We start from the raw sequence: 15840 nt of genomic DNA, 5'->3' as shown, positions 1-15840 counted from the left end.
TATTGGACTTCCGTGGTCGGCCCCGGGGAACACTCGCAAGCGGAGACGTTGTTTTTAGTGTGTGCTGCGTTGGCTCGCGAAGTGGGACGGATAGTGTTGTAAGAACCCACTCCAGCGCACCTTTCCGCGTCCCGCAGCTTTGGGCCACTTGGCTGATGAGGACGAAAAAAATAAAATTGTTTGGCGCAGCAGGTTTTATACGAGATCACCTCCTTGGTCATCTCAACTATCTCGATAATTCAAGCGACTCTCAGGAGCGACGACGTCGATCCCAGGCTTGCGACTCCGTCGAAAAGGAAGTTTGCTTATTTAGGAATCTGAAGAGAGTGAAGCTATTCCCGGGCGAGAGAAAAGAGCACCGCCCCAGGCCGCAAGGAGAGTCCGTTCGCAAAGGTCTCCCCACTGCTCATTTCACGCTTCAGGCTAGCTAAACTGACGATAACGTTAACTCGACCACTGGGAATTTCACCCGCCGAGTAGCCACTGCCAAGTCTCATCATCAGCCCACATTTGCACTTGAAAATGATGAATTTAACTTCAGGGTTCGGCAATTCTGGCCCGTCGAAGTCCACCCTGGTCCGTGTTGTGAGGCTAAAAAGGGCTGCACAGGACAGGTCCAGCGGGGATTGGAGCTCAATGAACCTTGACAATCCTGGCTTGAACCAATGCTGAGGGGTCCCTAGCCAGCAGTCCGGCGTTTCTCATCCTCGTTTGTTCATAATATTGCTCCTTTCGACTTTTCACTCCCGGGCCCGCCTCCCGCCCGAATTTCTTGGAGCAGAACCGAGCCAGCAACCGTGCTTGAGGAAACTTGAGTCATTGGACCAATCGGGGAACGGTGGTTCCTAACGGCGAGGGACAGCTTCCCGCCCCCGTGGAGCCGCCAAAGACGCTTGATGTGGGGTACGATGACGATCCTTACTTTTTTTTTTCCTTGTCGTCTTCCAACCTCCCGAGGCCAAAGAAACGACTTTCCCTGTGATGAATATGTCCAATGCTTCAATTTTTTGGTTCGATGAAGCCCCTTGTAATTCTTCTCCGTTACAAGAATGATCGAACATTCCCATTCGGTGCGCCTGTCCATTTTCACTGCCTCGATGACCTATTTTCGTCTTTGAGAATGGACGGTAGATTATGCTGGCCTGTGCTTCTGTGTGTTCATAATTTCTTGAATTTGTACTCCGTATTCCGAGAGAGTGGAAAGGGCGCGACTTTGGAGAGGCTTGTTCTGGATCCATGATCTCCAAGAGAGGGAATTTTGGCGTTCCGTACCCCTGTGCCGGGAGCTTTTGCACATAAGGAAACAGACTTCCGCCTGAAACTCCACTCTCTGCCGTCTCGCTGGGTCCAATGGTCGGCAAACGCTGAACAAGGATGGCGAGGTTCTCCCTTCTCATTGTCGGGGTTAATCCGCATTTGTGTCGACAAGTGCATGAAAAACTCCTCCCTGTTGCGATGCTTTCTTTTGATGTCCCATCCTCTTTTGTTGTTATCCCCATCTATCAAACGATGAATCCTTGATTGATAGTTGAGTGTATCCCCACTTGAGATCGACCTTCTTCAAAGTGGGATCTTCTTAACGGGGGGGTTGTTCAGGATATATATGGTTCTGGAACATCCACTCCTTTGGCCATTTTCTCTCTGGCCTTGAGCACACCTATCTTCCATCCTTAAGCCACAGAGCGTTGAAGAGAAGATGGCTTCAAACGCAGGGAACGATGATGCCAACAAAGGGCCCATGCTGTTGGCAGTGATGTGGTCTTTGACCATTATCACTGCCATTATTGTCACCGCGAGAATCTATATCAGAGCAAAAATCGTGCGAAATCTCGGCCCGGATGACTGGCTGATTATTGTCGGAATGGTGAGTTACAACATGCCTTGCCACTATCTACCAAAGTTGGTGTTTGACAGGTAGACAGGCCCTGGGTATCGTTTATGTTGCTATAACGCATGTCAACGTGGTTGTTGGCTACGGCAGGCAGCAAAAGACCCTCGCTATAGAGAATATCGAGACTGCGATTATGCTGAATACAGTCAGCTTTATTTTCGGCATTCTCTCATTCACAATTCCCAAGCTTGCGGTTGCTGCCATGTTGAATAGAATCCTGAATCCCACTCGTTTCCAGCGTTATTTCCTCTGGATTTTAACTGGGTTGGGTACCGTGATATCCATCGTGTGTATCCTGGTCCTCTTTACCATGTGCTCTCCCCCACAGGGACTTTGGAGAGTTCGAATGAAGGCTAAGTGCAGAGACACCTGGATCCTTATCAACTATGCAATTTTCACTGGAGGTATGACCCGTTCCCATCTGCTTTTCATGACGAAAACCTGGTTGACAGGGGTAAATAGCTGTATCGGCATTTGTCGATTTATATCTGTCGATCTATCCGACAACCGTACTGTGGAAACTTCAAATGTCAACTCGGAAAAAGGTTGCGTTGAGCGCTGCTTTAAGCCTTGGATCTATGTGAGCACTCCTTTTGATGTGGCGGGACTACAGCGCTAACGATCCTAATAGCGCGTCCGCTATGGCAATTATAAAGTGTACACAGCTTCAGGGGCTCGCCGATCAATCCAACTATACATGTATGGGCTCCATATTCATCGACTTTTATGGTAGTAAATGCGATGCTAACCATTCTCTAGATAGCACTGCTGAACTGGTAGTTTGGACAAAGTAAGCCTCAGTCTACCCCAGAATTTGACTTCAGCCACTAATTACCTGGTGATAGCATTGAAGCAAACGTCGTCGTCATAGCATCCTGCATCCCAACCCTTAAACCCCTGATTGAGCGTCTTAGTGGAACTATAAAAGGTTCACGAGGTAGCAGTGGCCGATATTATGGACGCTACGCCAAAGACAGCAGCGGGCAAATAAGATCCTCGTCGCAACGAAGCAAGCGATTTAATTCGAAGAAAAACAGCATTTCAATTACCAATGCCGTTAGCGAAGAGAGTTTCCTGCCAACTCACGAGACCAAACAAGGCATCCGTCGGACAGACGATGTCTGCGTTGAGTACGAGATGCAGGACGAGTTCTCAAGGGAGGCCAACATCCCAAGCCAGCACGTTTGAGCCTCAGGAAACAGAAACTTTCCTCAGTCAAGAGGAATTGCCACGGCTCGTTGGAATAGGAACCGATCCGAGCGTCATTAAATTTATGCATTTGAGTGCAATGTTTAAGAGTACCTCTTGTGAAGTCCTCGACGGGATTGAACTCATTCCCAGTCCGTGTCTCTAGGCGTCTCTGCAGTGGCAATGGGAGACGAAGCTGGGAACACACTTTTCAGGGAATTCGGATGCGAATGATGCTATAAATTCGCGACCATACTTGTACATACATATATAACTTCACCACTTCAGGCTTGGGTCGGACAATGGACGGCTTAAGAACCACGCGTCGAAGGATAAATCGATACATACTGTATATTTAGATAGTTTGGAGAGGGAACGGAGTCGAGTAGATAGGTTCCTTGCACATAGTTGATTCCTTATGCAATGATAAGGGTGAATAGAAGGGAGCCGGGATTCGAGTGTTTCATACGGAGTACCGTGCAACTCCACGCATCATTTCTCTCCTCCTTTTCCCCGGGATGACGATTTGCCGTAGGTCTACTCCGTAGACCGTGTAACTTTGCCGTAACATCAGGAAGTATTATTACGGCAAGAACCACCTATTACGGTAACAATTCCAAGCTATATTTAAACAGTCTAACCAACTTTGGATTAAGAATCCTGGTTCTGGGCTTTACTGATTAGGACTAGCGCACAACTGGCAGCCCTCCCATATTTATTACTTGGACTAACCCCGCCGTCTTCCTCCGTCGTCAAACCTCCTCGTCCCTCTGGTCACAAAAGTGGACGAGCCATCGTCATCGGAAAGGTGGTGACAGTTAATCCGACAAGACGTGCTCTTCATATCTGAGCGTCTTTCCTATCTTCCGCTTTCAGTAGATAGTGGGAAACCTTTCAGTTGGTATCGGGTTCCAAGTAGGGCGGCTGCCTTCTTTTCTTGCCTTGGAGACTGCTGATACTACCTGATTCTAGTCATCTCGACCCTTCCACACATTCTCATGGATGGGTTCGATGAATTGCGAATTGCTGGTCCTTGGGAGTCGTCGCTAGCCGTCTCCCAATTTGATATTTTGCCTATCATTCCAGCAGATAATATACAAGACCCTCCAAGGGTTTTGAGGAAGAAGCAGAGCTTGTGGAAGCTGCCAGTCTCATGACAAGAGTACTGTCAATACATTGTCGAGTATCTACCTATTTAACGTTGCGATTCAGAATTGAAATCCTTTTTGGAAGCTTTTGTTCCTTTCTCTACGTGCGAAAACTAAGCGGTGTCTCCAGTACTCTTGCCACCGATGGTTTATAATCATCTGGCAAACAAGTCTCGACATTCCCATGCAGCTTGCATTTGTTTCGAGTCATTCGTGTCAACATTCTTCAGTGACCCGAGAATGGTAGCATTTACCATATACGCTGTACATCGAAATATTCGCACTATGAAACTCCTGAAGCGATAAGATAACACGAAGGCTGTTACCCAAAGCGACAACGATATGATTCCAAAAGCGACCACTGCTAAATATATTATCTTCCTGATGCAGCACTTCCACAACCGCAACAACAAAGGCAGTAAACGAAAGAGTACAACAAATGACGGCAAATTCCGAGCAACTCTGAAAAAGGCACAATTTCCCTTGCGACACTATCCTAATGCACCACGTATCGTATGCGAGAATTTGAAGCGTTTTACTCGATCGTAGGACGTGCTCGCTTCCTTGAACGCTCCTTGAGATCCTCCGAAAGCAAATGACTGTCGTCCGTGAACCCTACGGTGACTTTATCTTCATCCACCATTTCTTTGTTCATGTGAGCCAAGAACTGCTCCTGCTCTAGCAAGAATCGCTTGAGACTCTGAGTGTTGAAGGGTCGACGCGCTCGTTTTTGATCGCGTATCTCCTTCAGCTTCTTGCGAATTCTCTCCTCAAGTATCTCAAGTCTGTACTCGCTAAACTGGAAATAGAGCTCCGGTAAGTCCGAGATGGCACGCACAGTCGTAAGGACTGTGTCATCCGGCAATGTTGCAGAACGGGGCCGGAAGGATGTCACCATGGTAATGCGCTCGGTGGAGCCGAGGGCGCGTAACGCGACATGCTCAATATATCGCCCCTGAAGGACAACAGCACAGCCCTACCATTGTTTCGATTAGTGCTGAACAACATAATGTAGGTTCATATTCGTTCGAAATTTGCTTACCATTTGCGGGCCCCTGACTTTCAGAATACTGCGATCTCCCTTACGAAGAGCCGTTTCTCCTCCGATCATATTGGTGCAGTCGCTCAGCATTAGCACGCAAACAAAGGGATAACTATCCGTATGCCAATCAACAATAGGCATCTGCTCCTCATCCTCCCCTTCTTCAGCCTTCCTTGCTGCATCTGCGAGGGCCTTGTTCTTTTGTTCCTCTGATTGGACGGAGATGTTTATATGCCCAATCTCCCAGTCCATCACTGGAACGAGGTCAATTCCAGCAATTTTGGAAACTATGGCCAAAGTTTCGGGATTTTTCCAGGCATCATATACGAAGGGAGCGAACCTGCCACTTGTCAGTCTCATACAGAATACATCTTTGGGAGCGTTCTTACTCTGGAGCAAATCCTCGCAATTGGCATTGGGCGATATTGCTTGAGAACTTATAGTGGCGCCACACATTCTCGCTCAGAACCTCTTTTCGCATCTGCTTGATGGCCTCTGCCGAGAACAGCGGGAAAGGCTCAGACACGCCGACTGGCGACACTCCAACATTATCTTTATACCCTAGTTCTTTCATGGTATGCACCTTGGAGGGTGCGGTAAAGTTGAGATGTACGCTTGGGTCGAACTGAACACTCCCACTTTGCTCTACAGCATCACCGTTGTTGACAATTGGTTTTATTTTACCATTCTGTGGCTTGGAAGAGGACGGCGACGGCACATAGGCGGAGAAGGCAGGAGGGAGGGCCGGGGCGATGGTATCTGCAGCTGCCATCTTCTTTTTTTTCTCTTTTCTTGGTGAGTATTTCCCCGTCAATGGAATGGGATACAGTCTTGAGTGTTTTGCTTTAAACAACAGCATTGTTAAGTGAATCACAAAACAAATGAAAGAGATGATAAATTGGTGTGGCCATTATCATCCAACAACAAAGAAGGGTGTTGTGATGTCGGTCCCATATCGATCTCGACTTGCTCTGCCACTCACCCTGGAAGAAGTGTGTGCTTATGACTTTTTGCTGTGACAATTATAGGAAGCCAAGTCTTTTGAGAAACAACGACAGATGAACAAGCGAATAAATATATTTTGCAAAGATCACCAAATTTATTCCGGTCCACGAGTCTCAGGAGACCAAAACCAATTCTAAGACTTAATGACACCTGTCTTCGAGAGGGACGATGGGGCCTATTTATGTGGACAGTCCCCTAATTGTCCGGAGGTACAAAGTCTTTCCTACCTGGCTTCGGATTTGGTCTATGTGTCTGCATGATAATGGTCCGGGGAACACTTTCGGAACCTTGGAATCACTATGATCTGTGCTGGCTCTAACCCTGAGATCATATGGCCAACAATGCCTGGCCGCGCAGCCACCATGACGGAACAGTGGAGCTCTCTCACACCAGGTGACGCGTAATGGAATTGGCTGTTTCGCTCCCTTCAAATTTGGAATACAAGAATGCCACGACACACATGGCCATTCTCTGCAACATATGGTGTCTACTGGATGCGCTGCTTGGACTTGGGTGGATGGCTACGTATGGGACAAGAAGAGATAACGAAGCGCTGGGGCATCGAAACCGTGAAACGTTTCGTCGGTATCTCCATCCTACAAATCCTCCAGATACTGCTTCCAAGGAAATTGTTTCTGGTTTAGGTTTGGCATCGAATCTGTGACTCGAAGCTGGTTGCGAGCCGGGATGGTCCAGGCCCCGATCGCCACCGTACCGGCGCTGTCCGTTGTATGAACAATAAAGGAAGGCGAGAAAGTTCGAGTCCTCAGATTTTCACATTTCGAGCGCGTGACTGCGACTTGAATGGCCGCATGTAGGATATTGGGCGGAACGAGACAACGGTTCAGAAGGTGTGAGGCCTCCTTTCCCCGGTGGTTGAATGATTGTGGAGCAGCCTGGACTCCCTACAGACGCTTTTCTATCTGCATGTGCGTTCGTGTATTACACTTGTAATACACCTATTTTGACATTTCGACTGTTATGTTTTTATCCCACTTAAGCTTATTCCTCGCCGCCTCCTGGTTATCCGTCCTGGACTCCACTTCATCATTCGACGGATCAGGGCTTTGCCAGGATTTTATTTTATCGTGAGGAAAAGAAAAAGAAAACAAGAGGAAAGAATACAACGTGGAGATGCGATGAAGTCACACTGGAACTCACGAAGCGAACACCGTGAGAGTGACGACATGGATGGCGGTTGTGATGCCAATCGTTCCAGGCAGACCGAGTACTGGCAAGTAAGATTTGGTCTGTCCCATGCAACCACATGGAAGTTTTGACTTGATTTGGATGCGGGTTGGTGCGGTCTGCTTTGTGGTTGGTGTCTTGCAAGGATTTAAGCTTCTCCAAAACCCGGTCCAGACGCCTAATCGCGGGGCCCTTTTTGCAGCTTCAATATGGCGAATTATCCAGGTCGTCTGGATAATTTGTGACAGGAGAAGTCGGTGAAACCGCCCAGACGGTTTCTCCTCTTCTAATCAAGTCTTTGAGTTTGCAACTCGATATTCTAAAATTAGGACGGTTCGTCGCTTCTCCTCAGAGACGCCGTGGCCTAGAACTTTAACTTCACACACGGCCTCGGCCATCCCGTGGAAAATATGGTCGGAACCCTGGGCCGTTACGAGCTATCCCAGGGGACTTCAAATCAATCTCCAGGTATTATCTGCCCGAGGATTCATAAAATATGGCCCAAAACGTGTACAAAGTGCTGATGTGCAACTGTGCTACATCTCCTTCGAGTTACCCGATGAGCTTGCCCGTGGGTTGCAGATGGTGCGGGGTTCGCCATCATTAACGAGTTGAACAGCTCACACCTGCTTTCTAGACCATCTTAGTTCAGACGCATTATTGATGACTATCAGCATCTTACGATGGGAACACGGCAAGCAGAATCGCCTTTTCCTCGTGATACTCCTTTCCCTCCTTTTTAACCATTGCTTCTCTTATCCCTCTACTGTCATACTCTTGCGACGGCGATATCATTACGGTATGTATGTATAACTTCGCCTACACACACTAATCAAACCCGCATGTGGTGCATGACAGGCTGGAGGTCCGAACCATAAAAAGCAATCAGGCTGGAAAGGTCTTCAGACAGAAATTTTGAACTGGGAAACGGGACCGGAGGAAGATCCCGATTTAGCGGCCAGATTCCACACAGGTTCGATTCCCTCCGCCGGCGGTGTGCTGGACAATAGCAAACCTTCCGCCTCTCCTTAGTAACTACGGAGGGCGTACGTACATATGGATGTATGTACTCCGTACGGAGTACATTAAAAAAAAAAAAAAAAAAAAAAAAAAAAAAAGAAAAGGACGAGAAAATCTCGATGGTCACGAGGGACTTGGATCGCGATGCCGGCGGATGCTCGACCAACCATATATCATTAGCGCGAGAGCTAGCTGGGAGAGATGGATAATTACTCCGTAGTTATTTCCTTTCCAGTGGGGTGTCACAATTTTTGTGGGCATGGCGCGGAAGCTGAGCCAGGGTAAATTTTTCAAGAGTCCATCGTATCTAAGTTCCAAAAGTGATGATATAAAGATAGTAGCATACGCTGGATCATCAAGTTCAATCTGTTCAAGAAGATAGGTCCAGTGGAATCTGTGTATTTCCGACGTGTAAGCTCCATGGGCATGGCGGCTATTAATTAATACTTTTAGTTCCGAATGTGCACTTAATGCCGGTGTAATTGAATGCATTTGGAGCCATATTCGCACCAGGCCGCCCACTCCTCGAAGAACTTTTCCCTTGTGAACGAGAAGCGATGGCCCCTGTCCAATGGCTGCAGTCTCGTCTCCGGAGCAGGACATACGGGTACTCCGTAGAAGAAGAAGAAGAAGAAGAAGGGTGGTATTATTAAATGGCCAGAAAGGCTGGGCGTAACGGTTTCTGTGCACTCCGTAGATACGATTCAAAAATATAGAGAGAACCCCCCCGAGACAAAAAGATATGTCGCTCGACTTCGCACTTCAACAAACATTCTGCGGCTTTGGATGGCGGAGATGGCTTCGGTCCGACCAATCGCACGCCAGATCGCTGCATCTCCCGCCACCGCTGACAAAATCTCGCCAGCCGAAACTTCACCCAACTGACACGCAGAAAACTCCTCGAAGGTTTGTTCCGGCATCAAGACCAAACATGTCTGCTCAAGCGGGAGCCGCTCAGGCCAACGAGGATGAATCGCACAAGTACTGGGGGAAGGCCGAACAGCAATTCAAGCAGTAGGTGGTCGCGTCCAAGTCGAAGTGATCCTCATCAACCATCCTTTTTTTTGCCCCTTGGCTTTTCCCCGACGCGAGGCACTCTTTTATCTCCTGCTGTTATCTGCCATAGTACCACTCTTCTCCTCGTTCTATCCTCTTATTGAGTTTATAAAGCGTAATCTTTGATTCGTGATCCTACTTCCTAGTCATCCACCCGGAACACCTATCACATCCTTGCTCACTGTCTAGCTCTATCAATGGCCGCATTGGTGGAAGCAATCATCTTCTGTTACATGTGCTCTGTAGGCGATTGATTGCTCCCCCAGCTAACTCTTGAACCAGCAAACCCGCAAGCCAATTCTTCGATCCTTGTCAAGAGTTTGCCGACCGGAGTATCAAGTGCATGAGGCGCAATGCCGGTGATAGAGATATGTGCACGGATTATTTCCAGTGAGTTCGGCTATCTATTCTTTCACTTGATTTTGAGCGGATTTGAGAAACATCCTAGCTACATGCCTCTTTTTTTTTTTTTTTTTTTTGTCTCTCAATAATTTCCCCTCTTCTCATACACTCCCAAGAACTTTGCCGCTGTTATCCCGCCAAAGAAAACAAATATACTGACACACTTGTTATCAGAGCGTATCGTGACTGCAAAAAAGCCTGGGTAAGTTCTCTTCGGATTCTCAAAGTCCAAATTCCCACGAGCGCACTGCTCCTGCCAGCTACTGCTACTGGTGGCCGGTCCTGGGGCTTTGTTGATGATCCTGCTCGACATGTTTCCGTTTTGCGGAGCTTGGAATCAAATTTCGATGCGTGACTTGGTACCAAAGCTGACCGTGTGATAGATGACCCAAAGGAAAGAAGCAAGCCGCTGAAGCTGTGCGTTTGGAATCCTGTAGTTGTGGTATAGCCACAATATCTCAGAAGCGCCGCGCGAAGCCGCGGCTTCATTAGCTCAATGATCTATGCTGGCGACTGGTTGTATGATAGGAAGTCCATGACCTTCAAGAAAGGTCGGAAGGTCAATGGAGAACTGGATTTACTGGCGTTATAAATAAGGAGGGTGCATTTAGCAGAGAATTTGATCCATTTTGACACACATGCGTTTATGAAGGGAGCAGCTACAGTACAGCTGAGCGTCTTTGCCGTGTTCAGTTCGGGCAAATGCTCCTTTCACTCGCCTTTGAACCTCTTTGCCTCCGACTCTTTTGGAATTTTCCTTTCGCGCCATTCGTACTGTGCTCTTCTTGCGACCGACAGTGAGTAAACAGGGCTGCTGTCTGGTACATAAATATTATCTTTTTGATTAAACTGTGCCGCGGCCGGTTGAAGGAAAGGAAGCCGATGCCTGATGTACGTAGAAAACAAGTAGACATGTAGTTTACTGAGGCAGTAAACAGTTGATACCGGAGTAAATTCCTGGGTACTGGGGCCTTTTCCCCGTGCTGCATCCTTTCGGTTTGCTGAGGCCCAAAAAACAAGGTTCGCCGCGACTATGCACCAACTCAAGCAGCACGCTCTAAGTTGGGTGGTTGGCTACTTTCAAATAAACGAGTTCTCGAGCCAGAGCTAAGCTTCGAGAACTAGCGGATCATCCTTACACAAGCTCGCACATGAATGTTTGCTCGCGCATAGTGGCAAGTCTCTTTCTCTTTCTAGATATAAAATGTCTTCGGCTGCAGTGATTGAGCGCCGAAACAAGCAGATCCAGGATGCTGTTCAAGGAGGAAACTTGAAGCAGGCACTGCAGCTGTGCGAGAAGAGGCTGAAGAAGGGAGAGAACACCCCGTTTCTCAAGGCTGGTCTTCCTCTGCGTTTGTCGGTCCCGAATTCTATGCTAAAATGATATTGTGAAATTCCCCGCAGGCCTGGAAAGCCAATATCCTGTTCCACCATGCCGACGACGCCCATCGAGAGCGCGGGGTTGCGGAGACCCTCGAACTATGCAAATCCACGCCCGCCATCACTGACATCGATGCGTTGGAAATGCTTCAGAATACACTCGCCGGTTTGGAAGAACATACAGAGGCGTTGCGCGAACTCTGGCAAAACGCCGCCAAGGCCAATCCACAAGACGAGGATATTCAATTGCGATGGTTTACACTTGCATCAGAAGCGGAGGATTGGAAGACCGCTCAAAAGGTATGCGGATGCGATCCAGGATTCTGGTCTTTGGTGCCTTTTCTGAGAAGTCCAGGCGGCTGATATTTAATGTGCTGCTGCTTTTAGGCCGCGATGAGTCTTCAAATCAACTTCCCCAAGACAAGGAGATACTATTTCTGGGCCATATTCATGTGCTACCTCATCGCTGCGGATGCTGGCAGTTCACTAGCAGATAAAACACTTTTTGGCACGCTAGCATATCGGATGATATCCAAAGCCGCAGACAGCGTACCGACAGACCCTGTATGTATTGCCCGCTCTCCTTTCGTCCAAAAAGTGCCGGACTTTGTTCCCAAACCCTTCCCCCTGCGGTATAACAATAGTTCTTAACATATGTAGAAAGAGTTACTGAGCCCGGGTAGAGCAATTCAAACCGCCGAAGAGCTGTTGCTGCTCATTAAAATATACAGTCAGCAAGGCCGATACAATGACATTGTCGATATATTAAATAGCCAGCATCTAGGCGTTACCTCGCGCATCGCTCAGAGTGATTGGTCATTCGTGACAGCTAAGCTGGCGACTCTTGAGAAGGCGGCCCTGTGGGAGCAAGGTCTGTCCTATACGAAAGAGCTGCTCAGCCTGCCCGACGAACTGGCCGAAGGGGGAAAGCTTCCTCCAAATTATGAAGAGAAGGATGATTGGCAGGTGTGGAGCTTGCTACTCACGGCGGTAGAGAATGTTCAAATGGAAGGGTAAGTTGATTGACATGTGTGACGGCTCTCTCGCGTCGAACCCGGCAATCTGACATATCGAAGGGCCTTCAAAGATGTGGAAGAGTTTGTTGAAAATTATATCGCAAAACGACCGAAGTCGCGTAATGCGCAATTGGCACGCCTAGATCTCACTTCTCGCCAAGTATCGAAAGGCAAGCGTTTATCGCCGGCTGATCTACTGACGGGATGTAAGATCTATTTCGACAATAATAAGACGAAACTATACTGCTTTAACGATTTGCGAAGATATTTAACGATATTGGATGAGAGTTTTCGAGAGGAATTTCATTCGCATGTGGTGCAGCATGTTAGTATGGAGGCGCCAAATGGTGATAATACAGCAGTATGAATTCCTTTCGGCCGTTTTCGATGTGAATGCTGACGATAATAGGCGGATTATGCATCCAAAACCATTCCTACAATAAACGCTCTGAAATTCGAGTACTGTTTCCGACTTTCCGTGAAATCTGAGGCAGATTCAACTTCACAGGCCAAAGATTTTGCACGCCGCTGTCTTCAGCTGTTCCGAACTTCTAGACAGGCGAATCTTGCTGAAGAATCACCTTCGACCATTGAAACCCAACCAAGTGACGATTTCTGTCTGTTGGCAGCCATGAGCTTGATACGTGTGCATGAAGAGACCCAGGATTCGAAGCTATGTCCGAGTACAGTCTTGACCCAGGCTGCTGGAATTCTTGAACATCTGCTTCTCAAATCCCCTCATAACTATGAAGGTCTTCTTCTACTAGTGCGAGTATACCTGCTTCTCGGCGCCGGCTCGCTGGCGCTCAAGACGTTCGCCCAGCTTTCCGTGAAGCAAATTCAATGTGAAACCGTTGCTCATAACGTCTTTACTCGCATTTCGACCATTCACCCACAAGCCGCCCCCCCTTTTTCCAGTTTGGAGAGGAAGGATTTCGACCCTCAAACGGCACTGAGGCAAGCGTTAATTTTTTACCGGAATGCAGTGAGCTCCACAGCGTATTCCCTTAGCGCTGGACTTGACCACGGTAGCTATGTAAATGTTGAAGGAAGCATTGACTTGCAAAGGAGTTTGAAACATAGCATATGCAGGAAGTTATGGGCATTGGAGGTGCGGAAGATTCAGCGTTTAGCAGGCGGTCCATCCGTGAAACAATACGATCAGCTCGGTGAGTTATAGTTCCCCCTACAAACCACGATGCATCGTTTTTAATGGTGGAATAGTGTGCAATATGGAGCCCGTCATCGATAAACGCACTTTTGACGGATTTATGAATTGTGAACTACCTGGAGATCCGATATTTGAAGAGCACGTTCGACTTGGACCATTGCCTCGAGTAAGCCTACCCAACGATTGCGGGCACCCAGCGCTGCTACTAACCGGAATTTCAGGAGCGAGCCGTCAAAGCTATGGCAGTAACAGATACGTTGCTCAACTATGTATACACTGATTCGTCCTTGAGAGAACGGCTGTTAGGTCAAGTCAACAATCTTGCCGGTTCGCATCTCGACCTTCCAGACTCCGAACTTACACCCACGGAGATAGATAACATCAAGATTCACCATCTCACGATCAAATTGATCTCGGCACTCAGCCAGAAGCCGACAGCGTCGGATACTGCCTCGATTGATGCTACCAGTTCTGAGATCGAGGCCTGGTTGAGCGACAAAATCTCATCTATGTCTGCCTCTAACATCACTGATATTCAAGGCACAATAAATTTAACACCTAGCGATCCTTCTACATCGTCTCCGGCCCCGTCATGGGTCTACTTACACGCAAACGTCTCCTTGCTGGAGACCCTCAAGGCTATCTCTCTGTTTGTCTCCTCTCAGACGCAAGCTAAAGCAAAGTCAAAGTCATCGGGTAGTATTCCAAAAGAGAAACTCGAGTCTCTGAAAGCATTGACCAAGAAACTTGCCGATATTATAACAATGAATACGCGTATATTAAAGACTCGTATTGCCGAATCCGGGATGTTAGGCCAATTGGTTTCTATAGTGACTACAGGACCGAGTGGAAATACGGACGGTCTATCGGCGGAGATTGAGGAGATGATTGATACGTCATCACTGGAGCTATTCTGCGGTTCTTTGATGGAAAGCTGGGATGAAGCACTTGATGGGGTGCTTCTGATCTGCTCGTCTGTTTGAAAAAAAAAAAAAAAAAAAGTGTTGAATGGGGACCTCGTAGCCATTGTCCGTTGTTCGAAGACAGTGGCTAGACTATAAACTGTTCTAAGCGCAGCGCATTTCATCGCTCATTTGTAGCGACATACATGACGTTAAAAAGGCTGAGTTGATTTCATGCACTCAAGATCATCCATTGATATTAAGCAGTCCGAAAACCACTGACGCCAGTAAAAAAAGATAAGTATGAATCTAAACGCAAGAATAAATCGTCCGCATAGTGTAAACCCCCCACATCTAATCCTGTCGTCCCTTGAGCAGCCGTTTTGTGACCTTATCTTTCTCTATGATGTATACATGGGCGCCCCAACCTGATAGAGCATCCCGGTCGACAGCGTTCAGAAGAGCTTGCGAGATGGTCTCGAATAGGTCCTCGGGACCCTATTTACGACTGTCAGTATAAGAATAAAAGCTAAACGACACATAAAAAAAAAAAAAAAAAAAAAGTACCAAATCAGGCTCCCATAGCCCCTCGCACATTCCGAATAACTGGTCGCTGGCTGTGCCGCTGACAATAAAGTCCTTTGCGAAATCAATGCATCCAATGCTGTCAAACCCACAGATAAACGGCTTTCCCGTCGTGTGGTTGATGCCCGCCAACACGGGACTGACGAACCATGGGCCAAACCGCTTCTCGTACAGACTGGACGAGACGAGGTTGGCCAAGGTCTGGGGTGCTATCTGTCTCTCCTCCCGCAAGCGGTAGAGGTTGACTTTGTAGCGCAGCAGGTCTGAGACGGAAGCGACGTCGGTTGCGAGGCCTGTGAGGCCTAGGTATGTGGAGGGAGCGTAGTTGAAGATTTTGGGGAAGTTGTTGGACACGGTGAGGGCCTGCATGCCGAGACGGAGATCGCAGGCTATGGCGACGCAGTCTTTGCCGACCATGGCGACGCAGGCTCCGCCATCTGGACGATTGTAGCTATTAGCGGTGTGGATAGGCGTGAATATGGAAGGGGGACAAGTGTACTTATGTCGAATGGAGATGCCTGTGAGTGTGGAGGTCAGCTGGCTGCTTTGTTGGTGGAAGAGAGAGGCTGGGCGCGCTCACCATGGCGGTCTAGAGATTGCGGTGCTGAAGAAGAAGTAATTGCAAATCCTCAAAGGGACCACGGTGTCAATGGAGTATCTTTGAGGAGCGAGTGCGGTGCCGGAGTGGTGGGAGGCAGATGAAATGTAGGAAGAGAGAGAGAGAGAGAGCGGGAGGGAGATGATGTTTGGGGGAAGCTTCAAGAGAAGCTCGACTGGGCGTTTCTGTTCTTAGCTCCAGCCAACCAGCCAGATGACGATTGGCCCGCTGCCTGCTCATCCTCCAAC

The 15840-nt window shown here is 48.1% G+C and overlaps 6 protein-coding genes across 6 annotated transcripts; 3 read left to right on the top strand and 3 right to left on the bottom strand.

Moving 5' to 3' along the window:
- Positions 1-715: 715 nt before the first annotated feature.
- On the bottom strand, positions 716-1434 carry CIMG_09541 (uncharacterized protein; the record flags this gene model as incomplete). Its single annotated transcript, XM_001239919.2, has 2 exons — positions 716-1102; positions 1273-1434. The coding sequence occupies 2 exons, from the start codon at positions 1432-1434 to the stop codon at positions 716-718; spliced, it is 549 nt and encodes a 182-aa protein (XP_001239920.2).
- On the top strand, positions 771-3532 carry CIMG_09540 (uncharacterized protein). Its single transcript, XM_001239918.2, has 6 exons — positions 771-1864; positions 1923-2295; positions 2354-2471; positions 2523-2590; positions 2651-2681; positions 2737-3532. The coding sequence occupies exons 1-6, from the start codon at positions 1697-1699 to the stop codon at positions 3077-3079; spliced, it is 1101 nt and encodes a 366-aa protein (XP_001239919.1). The 5' UTR covers positions 771-1696; the 3' UTR covers positions 3080-3532.
- Positions 3533-4315: 783 nt separating this feature from the next.
- CIMG_09539 (uncharacterized protein) lies at positions 4316-6463 on the bottom strand. The gene is made up of 4 exons (XM_001239917.2): positions 6252-6463; positions 5659-6055; positions 5270-5609; positions 4316-5203 (listed from the first exon to the last, which is right to left on the bottom strand). The coding sequence occupies exons 2-4, from the start codon at positions 6039-6041 to the stop codon at positions 4763-4765; spliced, it is 1164 nt and encodes a 387-aa protein (XP_001239918.1). The 5' UTR covers positions 6042-6055; positions 6252-6463; the 3' UTR covers positions 4316-4762.
- A 2939-nt stretch (positions 6464-9402) lies between these two features.
- On the top strand, positions 9403-10888 carry CIMG_09538 (cytochrome c oxidase-assembly factor COX23, mitochondrial). The gene is made up of 4 exons (XM_001239916.2): positions 9403-9496; positions 9821-9928; positions 10115-10142; positions 10324-10888. The coding sequence occupies exons 1-4, from the start codon at positions 9414-9416 to the stop codon at positions 10351-10353; spliced, it is 249 nt and encodes an 82-aa protein (XP_001239917.2). The 5' UTR covers positions 9403-9413; the 3' UTR covers positions 10354-10888.
- Positions 10889-11026: 138 nt separating this feature from the next.
- On the top strand, positions 11027-14521 carry CIMG_09537 (cytoskeleton organization protein). Its single transcript, XM_001239915.2, has 8 exons — positions 11027-11276; positions 11345-11620; positions 11708-11884; positions 11981-12333; positions 12397-12697; positions 12746-13505; positions 13561-13673; positions 13729-14521. Exons 1-8 carry the CDS (start codon positions 11145-11147, stop codon positions 14488-14490), a joined length of 2874 nt encoding a protein of 957 aa, XP_001239916.2. The 5' UTR covers positions 11027-11144; the 3' UTR covers positions 14491-14521.
- CIMG_09536 (proteasome component PUP3) lies at positions 14518-15719 on the bottom strand. Its single transcript, XM_001239914.2, has 4 exons — positions 15575-15719; positions 15494-15512; positions 14977-15431; positions 14518-14907 (listed from the first exon to the last, which is right to left on the bottom strand). The coding sequence occupies exons 1-4, from the start codon at positions 15575-15577 to the stop codon at positions 14764-14766; spliced, it is 621 nt and encodes a 206-aa protein (XP_001239915.1). The 5' UTR covers positions 15578-15719; the 3' UTR covers positions 14518-14763.
- Between the last annotated feature and the right edge of the window lie 121 nt (positions 15720-15840).

This window comes from Coccidioides immitis (assembly GCF_000149335.2).
Source record: "Coccidioides immitis RS genomic scaffold supercont3.5, whole genome shotgun sequence".
Taxonomy (NCBI): Eukaryota; Fungi; Ascomycota; class Eurotiomycetes; order Onygenales; family Onygenaceae; genus Coccidioides; species Coccidioides immitis.
This window is presented reverse-complemented; position numbering and strand designations above follow the sequence as displayed.